Source organism: Montipora capricornis, chromosome 10, assembly GCF_036669925.1.
Source record: "Montipora capricornis isolate CH-2021 chromosome 10, ASM3666992v2, whole genome shotgun sequence".
NCBI lineage: Eukaryota > Metazoa > Cnidaria > Anthozoa > Scleractinia > Acroporidae > Montipora > Montipora capricornis.
In genome coordinates, this window is record NC_090892.1 from 45,024,928 (window position 1) to 45,045,517 (window position 20,590).

Consider the following 20,590-nt stretch of genomic DNA (forward strand, 5'->3'; position numbering starts at 1 on the left):
GAAGACTTAAGAATGAAGATTTCACAAAAAATTATTGGAAGAGGGGGATACCTCAGCACAGGTTTTTTCGAGGTAATATTTTTCTGCGATTGTCAAAGAAAACAGAGATAAATTTTGAAAACGTGTTTTCCCATTGTTGGGGTCGTTTTGTACACCTTTAAGCCCGTGGGAAAGGAATTTCATCAAAATGTTTAACGAAAGTGGGCGGGGCAGTGACTCGATTATTTGGGCCCATTCCACAGATCGGTGGTTTTCGTAGTAAAATTGCATGGAGATGATCATGAAACTCGACAAGCCTTTTAGTTTCATGTTTTATCTGAGTGTTTCACCTTGACGGTGCGCAAAACACACCTTTTTTCGGGAAGAAAACCAATTAAATGGAAATTGTGCGCAACTATTTTGTGAATCCGTGCAAGGCGAAAGCCAAAAATTTTGCTTTGTCGCGGTCAATTCAACATCGGTTGCGACAACGTTGTTCTCGCTTTTCAAGGTTTTAAGGTTTCATAACCTGTCCCTCGATTAACTTTGTAAATACAGAATAAAATCCGATCTCAGCAAGCAGAGAAGATGGACTGTGCCGAGGAGTGTAAGGTTTTCGCTTGTTGTAGCTCTAACAAACTGTCTTGGGACCAGAAAATGGATTTTTTTTTCCTTTTTTACCTTTATCTAGACTTGAAGATCGGATATATCGGCATTGATATGTGCGCTGCAGAGCGAGAAGAAGTTGGCGTTTGCAATAATAAGGTGGAGGCTTCCTCAGCATTCACGGTGGTCAGCGGTGACTTCGGCCAATTGGAAACCCGAGAAAGTCTGACAGTTGTGTCTATCGACACCACGCTGAAAGCCGTTTACACGTCAATCATTCAACCGGATGAAAACTGCACAACAGGTACCCCGTGTCTGCACGGGGGCACATGCCATAATGCTGTTCCCAAGGGGATCATTTGCGAGTGTGGACGAGATTACTTGGGACCTGAGTGTCAGAGCACTACTAGAACCTTTAAGGGCAATTCCTATTTGTGGGTTAATAAGCTGGCTGCCTATCAACGGAGTTCGATATCATTGCAGTTTATGACTGACACTGCAAATGGTCTTCTGCTCTATCAAGGACCTTTGTACAAAGGTTGGTGGAATCTTGCCTTTTTTCTACAACAGACAACAAGCTGTGAGTCTTAATATCCCATGTCCAAGTTGCTGCATGCCTCGATTTCAAAGCGAGTCCTGGCGCACAACCATTCAAATGGAAACGAGTTGCGTATTTTTATGCAAATAAAGCTCATTTCCCTTAGTTTCAATAGTTGAGCACCAATCACTCTCTTCGAAACCGAGACAAGCAGCAACTCAGAAATGGCCTAATACATTAATTTTTTCTATTTGTTTCCAATTTTTGGTGCGACATAAATTTATAACGAGGTTTTTTTTTTTTTTTTCTCACTCAAATAAGCTAATGCGGCGCTAATTATGGGGAGTATAAAGTGGTTAGAGTACTTCACGGGTTCTTTTCCCGGACTAAAACGTCATATGTGGTTTGAGTTTGTGCTAGAGAAGAAATAACATTTCAAATATTTGATTTACGGTTGTGTAATTTTAAGGGACAATGATAATCGCAGTTGATAAAGAAACTTTAGCAGTTCGGAAACCTGTGAAACTCCATGCTTGGAAGGGACTCGTTTGGGAAGTTGGGTTACGAACTACGCGGAGAATGGGCCATTTCCGAGTTGCTGTTAGTCTCGGTTTCGAAGTGAGTGATTGGTGCTCAACTATTGTAAGGGAAATGAGTTGATTTGCATAAAAATACGCAACTCGTTTCCATTTGAATGGTTGTGCACCAGGACTCGTTTTGAAACTGAGACATGCAGCAACTCGGAAATGGGCCATTGTACAACCAACTTCGCAATTTCTACCAGGTCGAACTTCGCAACTTCAGCTAATAAGCCCTTTGCCGACCGAGGTTCATGACATCAAGTGGTGTGAGGGTTCAACACCGTTCCAAATAGCGCTGTAGTTAAAATTTACCGAGAAAGACAAATGTAAATATTGTCGATCGGTTCGCACATACGGGGAGTTGGCGCGAAACAGACTATAACATTGAAGAACGTTTACGTCGTTAACGGATGATTGTTTTTACACAAAGTTTTGGAAACGATAGAGGCCAAAATATGAAGCAGTGAAAATAAAATAATTTAAAGCTATCGAAAACAACTTTGTTTACTCGCCAACGTGCCTTCCAAAGCTTCGATAAGTCATCCACTGACAGGCGATTTTGGCCGTGATACTCCAAATCTTTGCATGACCTTATCAGAATCTTTGTAAAGATTGTTTAATAAGGTTAGCAGAAGCACTACAACACAAGAATTTTCAACGAACGAAATAATATATGAAATATATTGAACTGCGGATATGTAATCAAGTGAAGCTATGATCCTCGAAGTTATGAGCGCAATTTTAGGAAAAATTCAGGACTTTTCCAGGGTTTGAACCCGTGACCTCGCGAAGCCGATGCGACACTCTAAGCAACTGAGCTATGAAGCTACTGATGTCGGGAGTTGGTCATTTGTGGGTTTATTTTCCTTGTACAAAAATAGCTCGGATGACAAAGGGACAGTTGCATGTAAACTTGAAAACGTCGGGAAACGTGTTGTAAGTCGTATAAAGTCGATGAAACATACAACTGGCTGACCCTTTTGTTCTAGACTGATTCACTTAAATCGTGTAAGAAGTTATGTAGAAGAGATTTGAAAGTCATCAAGGTGTTCAAAGATAAGGTCATGGAATATTGAACAGAAATCATCGTTTACAAACGCCATGACAGAGTCCCCCATTAACGAGAGCAATAGTTTAATAAAAGAAAAAAATGAGTTTTGCTTGTACCTGAGGCGTTAAATCGTTTGCGTCTCTGAACCGACTTAATACGGAGTCATGCCTTAATTCTTTCCTCTCTGAAATGAGCAGCCAGCGTTGCTAAACCGCATACCGCCAGCAACACACTTGCGGATCGTGCAGAGCCTTTGTTTTTGTTCAGCAAGTTTAACTCATTCTTTTGTGGTGTTCTCTTAGCAATCGTTGTCACTCACCCTTTGTGCTCCCTACCTCGGGTCGCTCTGACCACTGTCTCTGGAGGACCTGGAGTCAACTCCACCACGCTTTTTAATAAGAGAATTGATTGCATTCTGCAAGTCGGGTTTTCTCTTAAGTTTAAAGGACTTCTTTGATTCAGATTATTAAAGAGGAGTGCCTGCAAACTACCTCGACAGCTCAATGCACTACCACTATATACAAAAGCACTTAATACGCCTTTTGCCTCACTGAACATCAATAGCAAAACAAGTTAAAAGAATGCTGCCCTGATTTAAAGTATCAATGAATGCAGCTTCAAAAAGTTGCTATTCGCGTTCTAGTTTTAACCTGTCGTCCCCGCGCGACGTTAAACTTTTTCTGCCAGCAGATTTTCATTATCCCGTTAATTGGTCCTCTTTTATTTCGTTCTTATCAATATTAGGCGCAAACAATGGTCTCTCAGATTTGATAGCGTTGTATTTGGTTGACGGATATGCCAAGCTTGTGATCGACCTGGGACCACACCCAATGGCACCACTGGAACTCTATATGAATAAGGGAGACCGTCTTGATGACAAAACGTGGCACACAGTTGAAGTCATCCGAGAACGCAAGGTACGTCAGTGACGTGGTGTTTTCGTGTTGTTGCCTAAGTTAGTTGCGTTTGCTAATGTTCTATTGCAAACAAAAGAAACGTTTTCATGGAGAAATTACATGAAAATATCACTTATTTGAACTGCGAATTACGTGAAATGATTTTTGTGTGAATTATCGCTGGTAGCGACTTGCAGTTGCGAAGAAGCCAGAGCAAAATCCAAAGTTTAAACGCGATTCGAACCCGTAGAGAACATGGCCGAGTGATTAAAGGCACGTGTATAGGTACCAGTGGAATTTGGGGGTCAGGCGATCAGAATTTCCAGATGTTCGCTTGAACACAAAACCTTCTTTACCAACCAGCATCGAACCACGTTGAAATCGTCGAATAAGGATAAGTGACAACTGTTGACGTCTTGGCGGGTTCACCTTGTAAGCACAGAGAAGTCTGTTGGGATTAGTCACAGTAGTTACTGCGTCTCAGCTTCAATCGTTTAAGAAAGTGTTCTATGGGGAACGGCTGTTGTCTAAACAGTGATACAATAATTCTTGATTGAATTGAAGTGACCAAAAATCTCTAGAGAACAGAGATCAGAATAACCTTTAAAGTCATCGCCATCATATGGGCGATTTAAGTAAAGGAAACTAATGTGAGAGGCATTTTTTTGCACTAACATGGCGCCGAGGACGTTACGGCTATAAAGTTGTTTGTAGTATGAGCTTAGTTGGTTGAGCATCGGAGGTCAAAAAAAATCAAAACCTCCGTCCGGACCAACACTCAGATCCTTTTTCAGCTGAGGAGAAAGTGCTGCCTTTGTAATGACATCTGCAAATGGTTAGATTCTTTAGTTTTCACGGATAAGGTCGAGAAATCGTAGGCCCCGTCTCACAACCTACTATTATAGCGTCCTTCGGAGACATTCTTTTGGCTCGTCGCGCAATCTTTCTTCCCCAACGAAGGTGGAAAGATTGCGTGACGAGTCACAATGCTACTCACAACCCCCTGTGACGTAAAAGAAACCACACACTATTCGCAAAGGGTGGGGCCGAGTTCCCGGTGTTTTGGTCCGTCCTCTTTGGTATAGTTAGAGGGCTGCAATTTAGAAAACTGTAAAATGTCAATTGTCTCCCTCCCTCTAAAGAAAATTATCGTATCTTGTTATATACCTAGACTTTCGCTCAACAAAACGAGCACTTTGATTGGTTTTATTCGTGGTCACGCGGCCCTGATCAAATTCAAATATGTCCCGACAGGGATATAATAGGCCATTTCCGAGTTCATGTCTGCCTCCTCTTCAAAGCGAGTCTAAGTGCGAAGTTTTTGTTATGAAAGTTAGTTTTCATTCATATGTAAAGTAGAACTAATTACCATTACAAAAACTTCGCACTTAGACTCGCTTTGAAGAGGAGGCAGACATGAACTCGGAAATGGCCTATTCCGCAGTTGTTGCCCGCTCCGGATGTTTGGCTGCGATTGTTGTAGGAAAAAGTCTAAATATATAACAAAGCCCTTAATGTCTGGTCCCTCGGGAAACTAATTAGTTTTGTTTTCCCTCGAGTCCTGATGTTTCCCTCGACTTCGTCTCGGGAAACATGGGGACTCTCTCGGGAAAACAAAACTAACTGTTTCCCTCGGGACCATACATTAAGTGTATAGTGTTGACTCGAAATCTCAGTGGACAATGGGTCACACAACATACTATACAAATTACGTTACGAGGGCAGATTGCTTAATGCACAGGAGAGCTCACAGGTACTCTGATTTTGTTCTGCAGAAAGTTGTGTTGAGAATTGACAAATGCTCCCAATCTAAAATTGTGGAAGATTATGGTCAAATTGTAGAGGACAGGACTTCCTGTGAAATCGAAGGGGAAATCTGGGGCTCAAATGTGTAAGTATATTTACACCTCTGTTTTGTCTCTAGTGTGGTTTTGTTATATAGTGCACGAACTGTCAATACATTGATGAAGCTTACTGGACTCTTTTTGAGGGTTGCTTGCCGGGCTCTGGAATTAATCACTTTGAATTAATCACAAAAGAGTGAAAGAAACGGTCATCATCAAATTTCTTTGTGTGTAGCAAACATTATGCCATCTTTTCTTTAAAACAAAGCTGACTCATTTTTTGACTCAGACTCGTTTTCAAAGCGAGGACGGTTACGAAATCTTATGGATAAATATATATATAAATATAAATATGAAAAGTAAGACTGATTATTTTTTCAAGATTCGCTTTAATTCGGAAATGGCCTTTCCTTCTCACTTTTGATGTCCTTTTAAAGATGAAATTCAAAGCACTTTGTGATGACATCTTGGGAATAATAATAATGAAAATAATAATAATAATAATAATAATAATAATAATGATAATAATAATAATGATAATAATAAATAATGATAATAATAATAATAATAAATAATAATAATGATAATAATAATAGTGATATTAATATTAATAATAATAATAACTCTTGAAAGCGAGAGCTTTCGCCACCATGGACGGACCCAGGCCTTCCACCTGCTCGGCCGTGGGACAAGCGCTGTACGTTTTGATATCGTAGCGTTACCATACGTGTGACACGAAGAGAAAAGCTCAAACTCGGTGTCTCAGTGTCTTTCAATTCCTCACCTTGTGTCCTTTCTTTCGATGGCAGCTACTTGAACGGCTTCGGTCCTCTTCAAATTGGTGGCGTGGAGAACGTGATCAACGACCTAAAGATCAACTTCACTGGTTTCAAAGGTTGCATTCGAAACATTTACGACGATGGAAAGATGTACGATTTGTTTAACCCATTGAAAGAAATCAACACGGAATTAGGTTGTCGGCTTAATAATCCGTGTCCTAACTGCAATGGGCGTGGCTACTGTGAACCTTTCTGGGCTTATGCCATCTGTGTGTGTGATCTTGGTTTTGGTGGAGCCAATTGCGACAAAAGTAAGTTTACAAGCCGGCAGATTATGCTGCTTAGAAAGGAAAAACTTCAAGGACATTAGGCTCTTGATATAATTACTCCTTTCCCGAGTAAATTTATTTTTAAAAACGTTAGGTTTTTCCAGCGAAAAGAATCCTATTTCCCTTGACGCTGAGATAGCTATGATTTGATTGGCTTTTACAACAGTTGCCGCGCAGATTTTCCCAGGGAGGCGTTCTGAAAATAAATCTACTCGGGATGGGTTGACTAGCGTTTATTGTAAAAATCGAAACAAGGGAACGCGCTGAATATAAGCAAAGTTAATACACTCCAAATTGGGGCAATGCGGACGTGTTTGGTCTGTAGTTGTTTCGAAGCCTGACCTTGGAAGATTATTTTGGATAAGGAATAGGGAAATCTTTGTTTTCAATATTTCTTTTTTTTTGCGCCATTAGCATAGGCCCAGCGTCTTATAATCTATCAGCCAAAAAATCACTACTGAATATTGAAAGTGCATTGCATAGTGAGCTACCTCTGAAACCTTGAGCGCAATTTACCAGATTATCTCTGAAAAACGACGCTTTGAAAATTCGATATTTCACAAAGAAGGTATGGGCTGATTTGCGCCAATAACTCGCTCGTTATCAAAGCTAGAAGGCTTAAAATTGGGGATTTAACTAAGTTCAACACTTTTTTTTTTACCTTTTGAAGTCAATTTGTAAATGAGAGGATGCCTTCTGTCACCAAACTCGATGAATGTGAACAATGACGTCAGCAAATATTCGCCTGTACTTAGTGTCGTTGCTCGTACTTCCTTTGAACTTGGGAAGACGAGGAAAGAACTTCCGAGTTGCAAAATACCGGTGAATCAATACAATTCCCATATCTTGATCCTTGTGAAAAGAAGCAAGTGAAAGAAAATGTAGTAGCGCTGATATTCACCCAAATTGTAATACTCAAATGAAGATGGCGGCGAGACATCGTGCCTCTCCCTTTCGACAAATCTGATAATTAAGCCAACAAGCGAATTTCAGAGAGGGGAGAGAACCAAATGAGTGGAGACCGAGTGCGGGTGCACTGTTATCATCACGAACCCTCCCCCATCTTCTCTTTCCCACTCGGTCTTCCCTTCATCATGCAGGAAATGAAGCTGTAATTTACAGAATAATTTATCTGGATTTTTTGTCACTTGTCTCATTAGGAACGTCAGCCAACTGGTATAGAGCCAATAGCTTTACCCAGTACCGCGTGAAACAAGCCAAAAGAAAGCGGCGTGAACTTGTTCCTGCGCCGGTGTCGATGGCCAATGAATTTTACACCAACATTGCCTTGCAAGTCAGAGTGTCGCCCAATTCATCCAATGTTGTCATTTTCTTGGCGTCCAACAGCTTGGGAACTGAGTTCAACAGGATTGATGTAAGATTAAATTGTTTATCTCAGTAAATTTTGTCACCCAAGTAGTAACCTCGGACTACGCGGGGTTTACTTTGGTGACCGTAGTGCAACGAGAAAGAGCACTTTTAAAACACAAGGCTCCCATGAGGAACGGACCGTATAAGACATTTATGCGACCGATATTTCGGTCTTGTTATGCGTATCATTCTTTTTCGAGCGATCTCAAACACTTGTGTTATCTATACCTGTTCCTTGGGTAGAAGAGGCCTTAAGTAATCAGTAATGGACGATTCTATTTCCTTAATCGTCACAATTCACGTGCAAGGGACCTTTAGATCGGGGGGCCGAGGACGACTTCGAGTACGAGTTTTCCGTACTGAGCATGCGCATAAGGTTTGAAGGCCGACATTTTTGGAAGTGCGCGTGCTCGGATCGGAAAACTTGTACTCGTAGTCGTCCTCGTCCTCCGATCTAGAGCGGTTTTCAATTGAGTGTCCAATTTAATTACCGAATTACTTTGGTTTTGGATTACTTCACTCAGGGATTGGTTCACAGTTCTCGGGCCACTTTTTCAACCAATTAGAAGTGAAACCAAAACCAATCGCGGCTCGCGCGTGCACATTTTCCCGCGCTGTGTGTCGGTTACGTGTAATTACTTCGAGTGTTGATTGGGTTACTGGATTGTCTCCGCCCTTTTTGATTGGCCAAAGTAATTACTTTGTTTTGGTTTTACGGCACTCGATTGAAACTCGCTCTATAGGGTTCACTGGCACTTGATTGTAAAATTCTTCACTTGTTCGATCTTGGAGCTTAACATGCGCTTTTATAGGTTTCAGCTGAGCCAATAGGGTGCCAGTTTAAGAAACGACGACGGTGACGACAGCAACAACACTACAAAACAGTAATGTCATTGGTTAAAAGAGAAAAAACAATCGTGCTGCATGTGCGGCACGCATTTAAGCACATTTTTTCGGTACACTGCGTGCAACGACGTGAAATCGCCTAATTTGACGTTTTGACGACAACGCGAACGTTCAAATGTGAACCTTTCATTCTCTATTTTTACTCCGAAACCGCTCGTACCAATTTATTTTTAGGCCACTTCGCTAACATTGCATGACCTAAGCGAAGTTGAAAAATCGTAGAAGACTTACGGTATACACGTAGTGCGAAGTTATATTTTGAGGTGACGTTTTCGTCGGCGTCGCCGTCGTAAATCTCTAAGTCCCTAACTTGTGCTAAATGCCGATGGCAGTGATCGGTTCGTAAGTTCAACCCCTGTCGGAAACACTCGGGTTTTTTTCCGAGTATCTCCGAATCATCTTTGATTAGTTAATCTCTATTCTTTTACCTGTGTGTTATCGTTTACATAAGCAAGCGAATATTACCGTTGAAAGCTGACGTTTCGGCTTCATCATGACACCATTCTCAAGGCAATGTGAGTAAGTAATTCGAAGAATTAGACCCGTAACCCGCAAGGGCTACGGGTCAATAGCCCATGAGGCGAAGCCGAATGGGCTATTGACCCCTGGCCCTTGAGGGCGAAGGATCTAATTGTTAATTAGTATCACCCAACTTGTCGAACAGACAAGGCAATAATAAAGTTAGCAAATGCAAGTTGAAGAAATATTTATTTGGGAATAAAGCGAAAGAAAGCGTCACGCTTTTCGCTACTCGAGGACTGTTACTAATAGTCCTCAAGTAGCGTAGCCAATCAAAATGCAGGATTTGCGATAGTCCACTAGTTGGGTGATACTAATGGAAGTTAGTAACCAATCAGAGCACGCCTTCAACGCTATTTATAGTTTTAGTATGTACTAATTGTTGTTAACTGTAGGTCAAGAATCATGTTTTGCGTTACGTGTTCCGGTTGGGTGACCGCATGAAGATTCTAAAGATCCCGCAACTGAACGTGACGGATGACAAGTACCATACTGTGATAGTGAAAAGACAAGGAAACCGCGCCAGTCTTCAGATCGACTACGATGGGAAAGTGGAAGGAACAACTGGAGGTTTACACAAACTACTCAACATGGGTGGAGGAAGTTTTTTCACTGGGGGCTTGCCTAATATAACTGAGGTTTGTGTTTGCATTGGGGAGCTTAAGCAAGCGCGCTTTTGAGACGCGGACGGACACCGGAAGAGAATATTTCGCGTGCCAGGACAATGGCGTCTCCCAGATTTTTATACTAATCATTTCTAATAGTGAAAAGATACTTAGCAATGTAAATGTGGTTGTGTGAAGACAAGTTAAAAGGGAAAACAACGCACTTCCGGTTGCCGTCCGCGTCTCAAAAACGCGCGTGCTTAAGGTGGCTTACTACAGTTTTGAGAAGAAGAAGATCAAGATTATGGAATCTGTGGAATTAAAGCAACAGGGTGTCCCTTCTGAAGTGTTAGTCACTGCAATTGATTAAAAATGTAATTTAACCAAACAAATCAGGAAAAAATGCTAAATATAGTGACCAAGCTCCTGGAGGGGGACTGGAAACCAGACATTTCCAAGGCCTTTTTCACAAAAACTAGCCGTACGATCCCACCTAAAAATTTCAGGATTCCCTTAACGAGAAAAAATAATCATGTATAGAAATAAATAGTTACAGTGCGACGCGCCTTACCGTGGCCACCTAACAAAGTTTTTTACAAATAATTGTCCGCCAATCAGGATGTGTGAATATGATTGACAGTCACGCCTCCTTGCAAAGTTCGTACAGTTGTAAGTTGAACACCGTTGAATGGGTTGTTGAATTGACGTATTTACAAGTAATTGTCAAATGTGAAAGTTTTTTGGGTGGCCACGGTAAGGCGCGTTGCAATGTAAATCTGTCAGAGAGGTTTTTCGCAAATGGCAAAAAAAATAGATTTTCGTCTATTTTAATAATAACTGAAAAACTGTCTGACAGATCTTTTTAAAAAAATGTTGACGGTTTTCGTCTTCATATTGTTCACTAATTCCCAAAATTTCGACCTTGGTCGTACGGCTAGGGTTTGAGGAAAAAATCTTTGAAATCTTTTATTAAGCATTTTTCCCTGATTTGCATTTATTTCTTAAGTAAAAAATTACATTTTGCATCAATAATGCAATGACTAACACTTCAGAAGAGACATCCTGTTGCTTTAATTCCACAGATTTCAAAATCTTGATCTTTTTCTTCGGAAAACTGTAGTAAGTCACCTTAAGCTCTCTAATTATTATTATCATAAAGACGCCCGCAAACGAGGAAACAATGTTGCGGAAGAAACATTTTTGCTTCCTCAGCAAATGTTTCCTCGTTTGCGCGCCGAGGGAACATTTCAGGAAACAATGTTTCCGCAACAATGTTTTCTCGTTTGCGGGCACCTTAACAAAGGAATCGTGCTTAGGGCTTGGAATTAGAAAATCGGAGACCGAAGTCGAAAGAGGGAAGGGAGGCCATGTGTGGTGATTGCCGTTGTAGTTATCAAAAGCAAGATGGCTGCTCAAGTTTATTCAACAGTTATTTACCGAAGTGGAGGTGATTTACCGACCCGCGAAGTTTTAATATGTACCACACAAGTTGAATAATCAGCTGAGTTATAAAGATAAAATTTGTCCCTCGGTAACCGAAGCGAAACGGGAAGCCATTTTGTTTTTCTCCGTTGCTCAGCGGTGAATGGTACTTGCTTTTCACCTTTGAGCGAACCAATTAGAATGCGCGGAAGGCACTATTTCACTACTTCTGTGGTATATACTAATAGGGGTCAGTATGGGGCAGGAATGGGAGCTATCTGAAGTAATCATCGTGCAAGCAAAAGCAAGATGCTGACCAAAGTTCTCTTTTATTTCTTGAAGAAAGATGTCGAATTAAGGTCCATTTCTATTTTCGTTCTTTAGGTAAGAGTTGTTGAAGCATTTGTCAACAGCGGAGGCAACGCAATCTTGCGCACTTCTGACGGCAACATTGTTTCAAGCGGGATGGGAAGTTCCTTTACTGGTGTCGGTACTTATGTGAGCAACGTGATAACAGTTAATGACCGAGGAGACGTTTATAGATCATTCGGCACCAGCGCGCTCGGCAAAAAAGGTTATCTTCGAATGCAGCGGACCATTATGACAAGCAGTGGCGTCGTTTTTTACGGACAGAGTGGTGTCATAACAAGGAAGGTTTTCAGTGGGGGCCGTTCTGTGGAGGTCTTGAAGAGTCGCATCTTATCAAGTGCAGATAAGCAAAAGGAAAAGGTCGTGATCAGTAGTAGTACTTCGGGAGGAAGTGAAGGAGCTTCCGGCGGAAGTGGTGGTGGTGATGCTTCAGGCTCGGGCGGAAGTGTTGGTGGATCTGGTGGAAGTGGCGGCGGTATATTCAGAAGTGCCGCGTCCAAGGATGCAAAAGGCAACGTAAATGCCTATGGCTCTGGTTTTGGGACATGGACCATTGTGGGTGCTGCTGGTCCTAATGACGCTGGAGAAGTCGAAGTGATAGGAGATTTTGGAGGTGAGTAATCTGTTGTGGCTTCCGTTGGCGTTCTGTGATTCACATCTTTAAAGAAAACTTTGTTTTACTCAATCGTTGCGTGGAATCAAAGGTAATGACCCCTCAAATTAAAGTTCTTTTTTGGCTAATCCGTGAAATATCCTTTATTTAAACAGAGTTGATGGCAAGACTAAATAGATGCCGTTAAACTTAGTGGAAGGAATTTCTGTGCATTCTTAGTTAATTTTTTAATGTTTGTGCTTACTTAGCTCGTGGTGTGACTCTAGAGTTTTGCGACTATTCCAACAAGATCAATCCACAAAGACGAATTTTTCACAAAAACCTTTTCCAGCCAAAAATTTTATTGAAACAAACAACGAATTTGCTATTAGAAGGAAGGAAAAAACCTTCCTATTGCATTGCGTGGGTGCAAATAAGCAACACACTCCGTGTCAAAAACCACAATGAATTTCTCATCAGTCTTCACGATCAAGCCCTTTACTGAACACCCTTTCCTGAATAGTGAAGCAAAAAAATGGACAACAAGCTCTCTTTCAAATAATTGTAGACAAGTTGTTTTTACCTGAAGACTGTGCAGAGTTGAGTGCAAATCAATATAAATTGTCAGACAACAGAGATCCGATTTTCGTAAAAGGTATTCGATTCCTTCTGATACTGTGTTTACACTACCCTGGGTGCTAGAGGAATTTTTTTTTCAAGGTCAGAGAGAACGCTCAGCGATTCCAAATCAACGGTCGAGGACGAAAAAAAAAATGCCTCTGGTCGCAGGACCCCGGAACCTCATTTCCATGCGAAGAGACAGTCAACTGAAACCAGTTTTGGCCGCCAAGCTGAGACTGCTTCCCAATGGACGCAATGAAACGCGTCATTACAAACATTCCTGAAAATTGCAATTGCAGTGATGGCTATTCATTTCAGCAGCTTTAATAATTTTGGAGCAATTTTAACGATGTTGTATTGATCTTATGTGCGTATTATGAAATTTCTTTTTCCTCAGAGCGAAACTTTATTGTTGAACGTGTATAAAACAGGATACTGTAATAGCAAAGAGCTAGACGTCACTGCCTACATTGCAGAATGACTTCGAAATGCGAGAAACGTTTGTCTGTCCTTACCACTTTTCGTCCATACGTCCTCCGTTCCCAGACACAGTTGCAACAAATGTTGACGAGTTCAACTTTTTTTAGTTAATTCCCCCGACCGCTCTCAAAGGAGCCTGAGTATCTATAAGCACTCTCATGCGTGAATCGATAAGCAAAAGTATTCAACTACAATTAACTTAAATGGATCTTTTCACGTTGTCAAAGCCGTTATAGTGCGTGAAGGCAGCACACGGACCATCGACACAGTTTGGCTTTTTCCTCTCGGGGCCGAAGTCCCGCAACGCTGCTTGTCGCAACAGCTGTTGAGAACCAACTGATTTGTCCAATCAGAAACTCCTTCGAACGTAATGTCCAATCAGCGAACTAGGACAATTTCTGTCCCAATTTGATGACATGGAAATGAGGTTCTGGGGTCGTGCGACAGGAGGCTTTTTTTTTAGTTCTGGACCGTTGATTTGGAATCGCCGAGCGTTCTCTCCGACCTTGAAAAAAAAATTCCTCTGGCACCCAGGGTATTTTCACACTAGGCCGAAACATGATTAGTCTGTTCACGAATGAAACATGTTTCGTTTTGAAAAGTGTTCACATCAGACGGTGCATTGCGCGAATCATGGTTGAAACATGATTATTGTTAGCACGATTGAAACAACCTCGCGAAGTAGCTTCAATCATGATCAGATCAAACACGTTCAAAATGGCGGATGAATGCGGAAGGGAAGCGAGTGCCCAAAAGAACCAAAATTTGGGGCTGTTATGAGACCAAAAGTCTAGCTGAAACATGGGCCGATGAAGAAATACAACGGCAATTATCGGGGATGTGTAGAAAGCATAATATTTGGGAGAACATCGCCTCATAACTTAATGACAACAGTTACAAGCGTACAGAATTTCCTGAACACAGCTCGAGTTTGTGAAACCCATATCCAACTAGAAAAAGTTTCCAGATAATTTGCCCTTTTGGTTTCAGGGTTGTGTTAGTAAAATATTAGAAATACAGCTCACTTTGATATCCGACGGCTGGACGAGCGAAAGATGCAATTGTTGTCGAAGTCTTTTAAGATTTCAGATGCGTTATTCATTTTTCACCGCTTGTGTTGCTTGTTGAATTGACGTTCCATTCTTGAGGCTACATTTTGTTTAAAGCTCCAATGAAACACCATTCGCGTTACATCAGCTTCGCCACCATCACAGGTTAACTTCTACTGTGTCTACCGGATAAAATCTACGCCTTTCTACTATCCCCTGAAACTATCTGAGGATACGTGGAGAAGGCTCTGGAAACAAAGCAATACTTAGTGAGGGAGTGAAAGACCTCCTATCCTTGGCTTGCACCTGACGTCATTGGCGGCCATGTTGGGAATAGGCCAGTTTCGTATTCTAACGGTTGGACTGGATCTAGCATGAAATGGAGGCTAATGCGGGCAAATTAATTTGCATTTGAAAAGATTTGTCCGCATTAGCCTCCATTCCATGCTAGGTCCAGTCCAGCCGTGAGAATTCGAAAATGATCTATTTGGCTCTGTTATCATGCAAAGCGCGAGCAACATTTTGCTGTAGTTTTGTACACAAACATTTCCGTCTAATCACGTGCAAACCAAGAATTGCGCAACTTTTCCATTTTCCGACACAGAAAAAAAATGTAGATATTCCGTGGACAAAAATCGCTGTGCAACAAGCGCTAGTCAAAACAGTGTCACTTGAAGCATCTGTTCCGTTCAGAAGCAACTAAAAAGGGTCGAAACAAAACGTTTGAATTTAAAACGCGACTTACTTCCCGGTGCCAAAAAAGCAGTCGCAAAGCGGAAAATTGCCAATCCGCAAAAACGAACTCCCGCATACATTTTTTGCCTCGGGGGTAGTTGCGTGAGAGTCCGGATGTGGCTTTTTCTTGCGGCCAATGAAATGGGGCTTGATTTATGTAACAATCCTTTCTAACTTCAGCTATTTGTGGTGTTTTCTTGTAGGATGTACAGCATCAAATAGTTACAATGGTCTTGATTTGGACAGCGACCCTTCAATAGAAGCACGCCGTCAAAATGTCGAATTTCCCTGTCCATGTGGATCAAACTTCTGTCAGCACGGGGGCACTTGTGTTAGCGCCTCTCCGCCCTATTGTCTGTGTCCTCCTGGATGGTCCGGGCCAGTGTGTCAGAGTATAGTAATGGATCCGCGACCAGGTTTGTTATTTTCAAAAGTATCCAATTGTTTATCCCTAAAGGTCCCTATTCCTCTGGTCATCAACAAGGTCTTTAGCCAGTTTCAATAAACGCGCAGTTGCCAGCCAGAGCCGAGGAGGTTGTCGTTGGCGCTTACCGTAAGACGTGCCATGGTATGGTATGGTAACTTTATTTAAACACTGTATTTCCTTCAGGTATACATTTATATGGAAAAAGTAACTTCCTAACTAATCTAAAAACTAAGTTAAAAACTAATAATAAAAAAGAAAACACCTGCTTTTCAAGGAGGCCGTGTGTAAAAAAAAAAACAGAATATCGCTAATTAAATTATTTGTCAATCGAAATTTATGTCTCTTAATTTTCCCTTAAATATACTAGGGGATGTCAATTGCCGCACCTCCAGAGGCAAGCCATTCCATAACACACTTCCGCTATAAGAAAGACTTCTATCTAGCTCTGGAGACGGGAATATCATATTCTATGCAATCTTGTCAGTGTGTTTTTTGCAGAATTTTGACGATAGCAGAGGTTCACAGAAGGGTTACCGTATTTACTCGATTAAACGCCGGAGAGGGAAGGAAAAGTACCAATAATAATATCAATAATAGCGACTTTGTTTAACGTGGCTAACATATTTACTGGTTGCGCAGTAGTTTTCAATATGGCCCTCAACCCGATCAAATTGGAATTAAGAAATGTTGGTTTTTGAAGAGAGGGGAAAATCGGAGAACCCGGATAAAAACCTCTCGGAACAGAGTAAAGAACCAACAACAAACTTTACCCACATATGGAGGAAGACAGACGAGTGCTAAAACCACTACGCGATCCCTGCTCCGCCAACAAACGCCGCCCTTGAATAAACACCGCAGCGAATCAGAAGGATGCGGCGTTTATTCAAGGATTATAAGAAAAAAACAAGGACACGTTACCACTCGGTACGTATTCTAAACCAGCCTTGGAAATTTATATTACTGTATGAAGATGTTTTTAAGTTCGAAATAGCCGGCCATACTTTGCAGCTCTGTCTTCAGAATTTTTGCAATGTGCAGTGGCGTTGTTGAGGCCAAGAATTTTGCCGGTATGACAAGTTCTGACCTTTCTCTGAAACTTTCTGTTTCTGTTTTAAATGATATTAACAAATGATCTACCGTTGCGGTAATTCTTGTCAGTGATTTAAGAAACATTATTTTGAAATAAACGCCGCGTTAGCGACGCTCAAAATTTAATAACGCCGCGACGTTTAATCGAGTAAATACGGTACACGTGAATTCTTTTAATTAGGTCACATAGGTTAAGCTGTTTGGGATGATGCCTTTAGAATGTAACTTTGAAATTTCGAGTTGGAGAATCTTGTTGCGAGATAGCTCCGAGTTATAAATTAATTATACACAAATGGTGCCTCAATTTTTTTGCGAAGACACACGAACAGAGGGCAAATAACTTTAAAGGATAAAGTTATTGTGTTCTAATTCAAATTTTAGTTACAATTACATATTAATTTAATTGCTCGGCAAAGTTGTCTATACGAGAATCGAAGTCGTTGGTTCTTTATATTTTGTGAGGACGAATACTGATTTCACTAAGAGCATCGCTGCGAAAACATTGCGTTTCCGAAAACTGGGAGAGAAACAATGTAGAACAGGCAGAAGAGCTTTAAGGATGTGCAAATTTCGACTGATGTCAACGCCTAGGTTTTGAACTAGACAAGGTCAGGGCCAGGAAAAATGCAGAGCGGCGTCTTCTATTGGCAAACGCAGCAGATACTTTGTCTAAGTTGTTCTTTTGTTTCACTAACATCTAAAACGTGAGGTTTGGGCCTCTTCAGGAGGACCTGTATTTTGTTTTGGATGCTCTGCCCAATTTGCTTCGAGTGCAGAGAGAAAGTTCTCTCCGTGTTTACAAGTTTTGTTTGCGTTTCTTAATTGTTTTGATTCGGAACTTCTGACATGCGTGGAACGCAATTATTTTTTACGTAACACATGATTCAAAGTTTTATTTTTTTTGACAGTATTTTCTCATCATCGTAGTTTAAAAGTCACGGTTATTCTTTCTGTTAATTGTACTTAGGACAAAGACCATTCAGTAGATGGGCGAACCCTGCGGTGATTGCCTGCATTCTTGTCATTCTCTTGGCAATTCTCATTATCATTGGCGCCGTGATTCTAAAGCGGCGTCCTCAGCCAGCGGTAGTGGCCGTGGTCGAAGACGGGCACGTACACGACAACGTGCGACCGTACCACGACGAAGGCGCCGGCGAGGAGGACAACTTCGGCTACGACATTACAACTCTAATGAAGTACACGTATGTCGAGAACGGCGTAGCGGGCACAGGCGGCACAGGCTACGGAAAGTTTAAGAACGGTGGGAGCAGCGGTGAGGAAGAGTTCACAGTGGCAGAGGAGAAACCTCTATTGCAAGGTACAATGCCTGGTGCTGGCTTGCATCACGGAATTACTACCATTACTAAACGCCGTGCAGTGCATCCCGACAGCATCGACGTCAAGCAGTTTATTGACACACGCGTTGATGAGGCGGATGGCGAATACATCCTGTCCATTGACGAGCTGCATATTTATCGCTATGAGGGAGATGATTCTGATGTGGATGACCTGAGTGAGTTAGGAGACAGCGACGAAGAACCGGACGAAGAAGAAGAGCAGGAATTTGCTTTCTTGCAAGAATGGGGAAATAAGTTTGATAATCTCAATCGCATTTTCAACGAGGATGGGTAGTTCATGTTAAGCAAATAACTCGCATTTTGTACCTAAGCCAAAATATCAGAATCAGTTCCAACCACAGATTAGTTGCAAACACGAGTTGGCTTTCAAGAGAGAGCAAGGTTGTCTTTCGTGAAAAGCAATTTTGCTTAAACTGACATCTGCACGCACTTTTCTCTGCGGGTTTCAAGTGGCCACTACACCCCTTTTGTGGATGGCCAGTTTCTCTAGTTATATCCGCATTCCAATACAGTATCACAGTAGTGAATTGACAGTATAGAATTGGACTTCACTGGTTGGCACTTCCACATTGTGGTCTCTAATCACCTGTGCTTGGATGAGATGCAATTATGCAACAATTTCGCCCCTACCGGTCGTTTTTAGGGCAAGCATACCCTCCTCGTTCTCGGGGTGAAACGATTTGTGTAGGTAAAACTTACTTTAAAAGACCGAGCTGTCTTGAGTGATTGTGCAGTGTTAGTGTTAATAAGGCTGTTTTTCCATGTTGTCTGGATAACAGTCATTATAAATAGTTGTATTTAATTAAGTTGGAGGACATTCTTTCCAAAGAGAACTGTAGTACGTTTGATTTCCGGGTACTTAAGACGCGATGATATTTCTTATCAGTATTCTATGCGATCTTCTTTCACCGTTCTCTCTATTTTTGCCACCTCTACGTTTCCGGATGCTTTCCTTTTGGTGGACGGAAAAGTATCAACGTTGGATTTCCTGTACAAGCCGAGCAAACTTTGCCGTATTTAGCTCTTAATGTGTTTTCCAAGTTCTCGCTGGTAAGTTTTCGGAAGAAAGCGCTTTCTTCGTAGTTATGCCGGCGTATAAAAGTTATTAAACTCAGAAGATCGCATATTTTACACGATAAGCATTTTATAGTCTGCCCAACTCGTTCTCCAGCTTGTTTTACAAGTGAAACGCCTGTGCTCGCTTGTTCAGTATTTGTAGACTAGTCGCGGATAACTTGATATTGAACTAATTTTGTTAGTCAAAATGCTGTTTCTGTGGGAAAATTTTTGACTGTTTACGCTCTCATTGTAGCTATTTAAGAGTCAAAGCAGCTTGGACCGCGAGCGCGGAACATATTTTACTGAGCTTTTCTAGAAAGAAAGAAACCTGTGAATAAAAAAAAAATACGTTTGTAGTAAAATACGACATGATCGATCTGTTCTAGCTGTAGAAGTACAACGGAGAGTGCACCATTCCGGAAATGAATTTGACGTGCAAACGGTTCCTTGCTTTTCCTTTGCCGTAGTGGGCAGTTTTCTACGGTGGCCCACAGCTGCCACGGCAAAACTTACTTTTCCACGGCAAAACGTAGTTTCTCACGGCAAAACTTACTTTTCCACGGCAAAACTTAATCGTTGAGGGGCGCGTGTGACTGATAACCGCTGTAAGCTCAGATAACGCTTTCGCCTCAAGTTCACAAGAATTCACTGTTCGTGATCACAAAATACTTCTTAATAGGGAGCTTAAGCACGCGCGTTTTTGAGACGCGGACGGCAACCGGAAGTGAGCTGTTTTCCCTTTTAACTTGTCTTGACACAACCACATTTACATTGCTAAGTATCTTTTCACCATGAGAGATGATTACTATAAAAATGTGGGAGACACCACTGTCCTGGCACCCGAAATGTTCTCTTCCTGTTGCGTCCGCGTTTCAAAAACTCACGTGCTTAAGCTCCCTCTTATTTCTTTTTGGCAGTCGATTGGCAATTGTAGAGCCCTTGTCAGTTGTCATTGGTTAAATAGAAGAGATTGATCCTGTCTTAAATAGATTTAAATAGTGGTGCGCGCGGATCTTCCTGGAAGCCATGTAAAAAGAAATTATCTGGCATACCAATTTTATTTCATTAAAGAAACCAACGTAAAGAAGAAGATTGTTGGATATGAATGCCATTATTATAAAAACAATAATGTCAACGACATCCCAGTCGTGCTTGCAATTGACTTCCAAGTTATGGTAATTTGACCAAGGTCAATCAAAACTGAGTTATCTATACAAGATGCATATCTTTTTCCAAAAACATGGACTAAATTTAAAACTTTTCTTTGCATGCATGCTACAATCTTGGACAGATTAAATGGAACATTGAGACCACCCCTCCCCCCCCCCCCCCCCCAAAAATCAATGATGGGAAAATGGCGCGTTTTGGCCTTCACATGGCTTCAT

General features: G+C 41.5%; 1 protein-coding gene across 1 annotated transcript in view; it reads left to right on the top strand.

Annotated features, from left to right (window-relative positions):
• LOC138022123 (protocadherin-like protein) overlaps positions 1 to 20,297 on the top strand; it is a 55,072-nt gene extending 34,775 nt beyond the window's left edge. The window contains exons 11-19 of the mRNA XM_068869149.1: positions 671 to 1,123; positions 3,500 to 3,672; positions 5,427 to 5,542; positions 6,305 to 6,585; positions 7,764 to 7,978; positions 9,795 to 10,037; positions 11,811 to 12,408; positions 15,476 to 15,688; positions 17,756 to 20,297. Of these exons, the coding sequence (XP_068725250.1) occupies positions 671 to 1,123; positions 3,500 to 3,672; positions 5,427 to 5,542; positions 6,305 to 6,585; positions 7,764 to 7,978; positions 9,795 to 10,037; positions 11,811 to 12,408; positions 15,476 to 15,688; positions 17,756 to 18,420 (2,957 nt within the window). The 3' untranslated portion in view covers positions 18,421 to 20,297. The remainder of the gene's footprint in view (positions 1 to 670; positions 1,124 to 3,499; positions 3,673 to 5,426; positions 5,543 to 6,304; positions 6,586 to 7,763; positions 7,979 to 9,794; positions 10,038 to 11,810; positions 12,409 to 15,475; positions 15,689 to 17,755) is intronic.
• Positions 20,298 to 20,590: the final 293 nt, after the last annotated feature.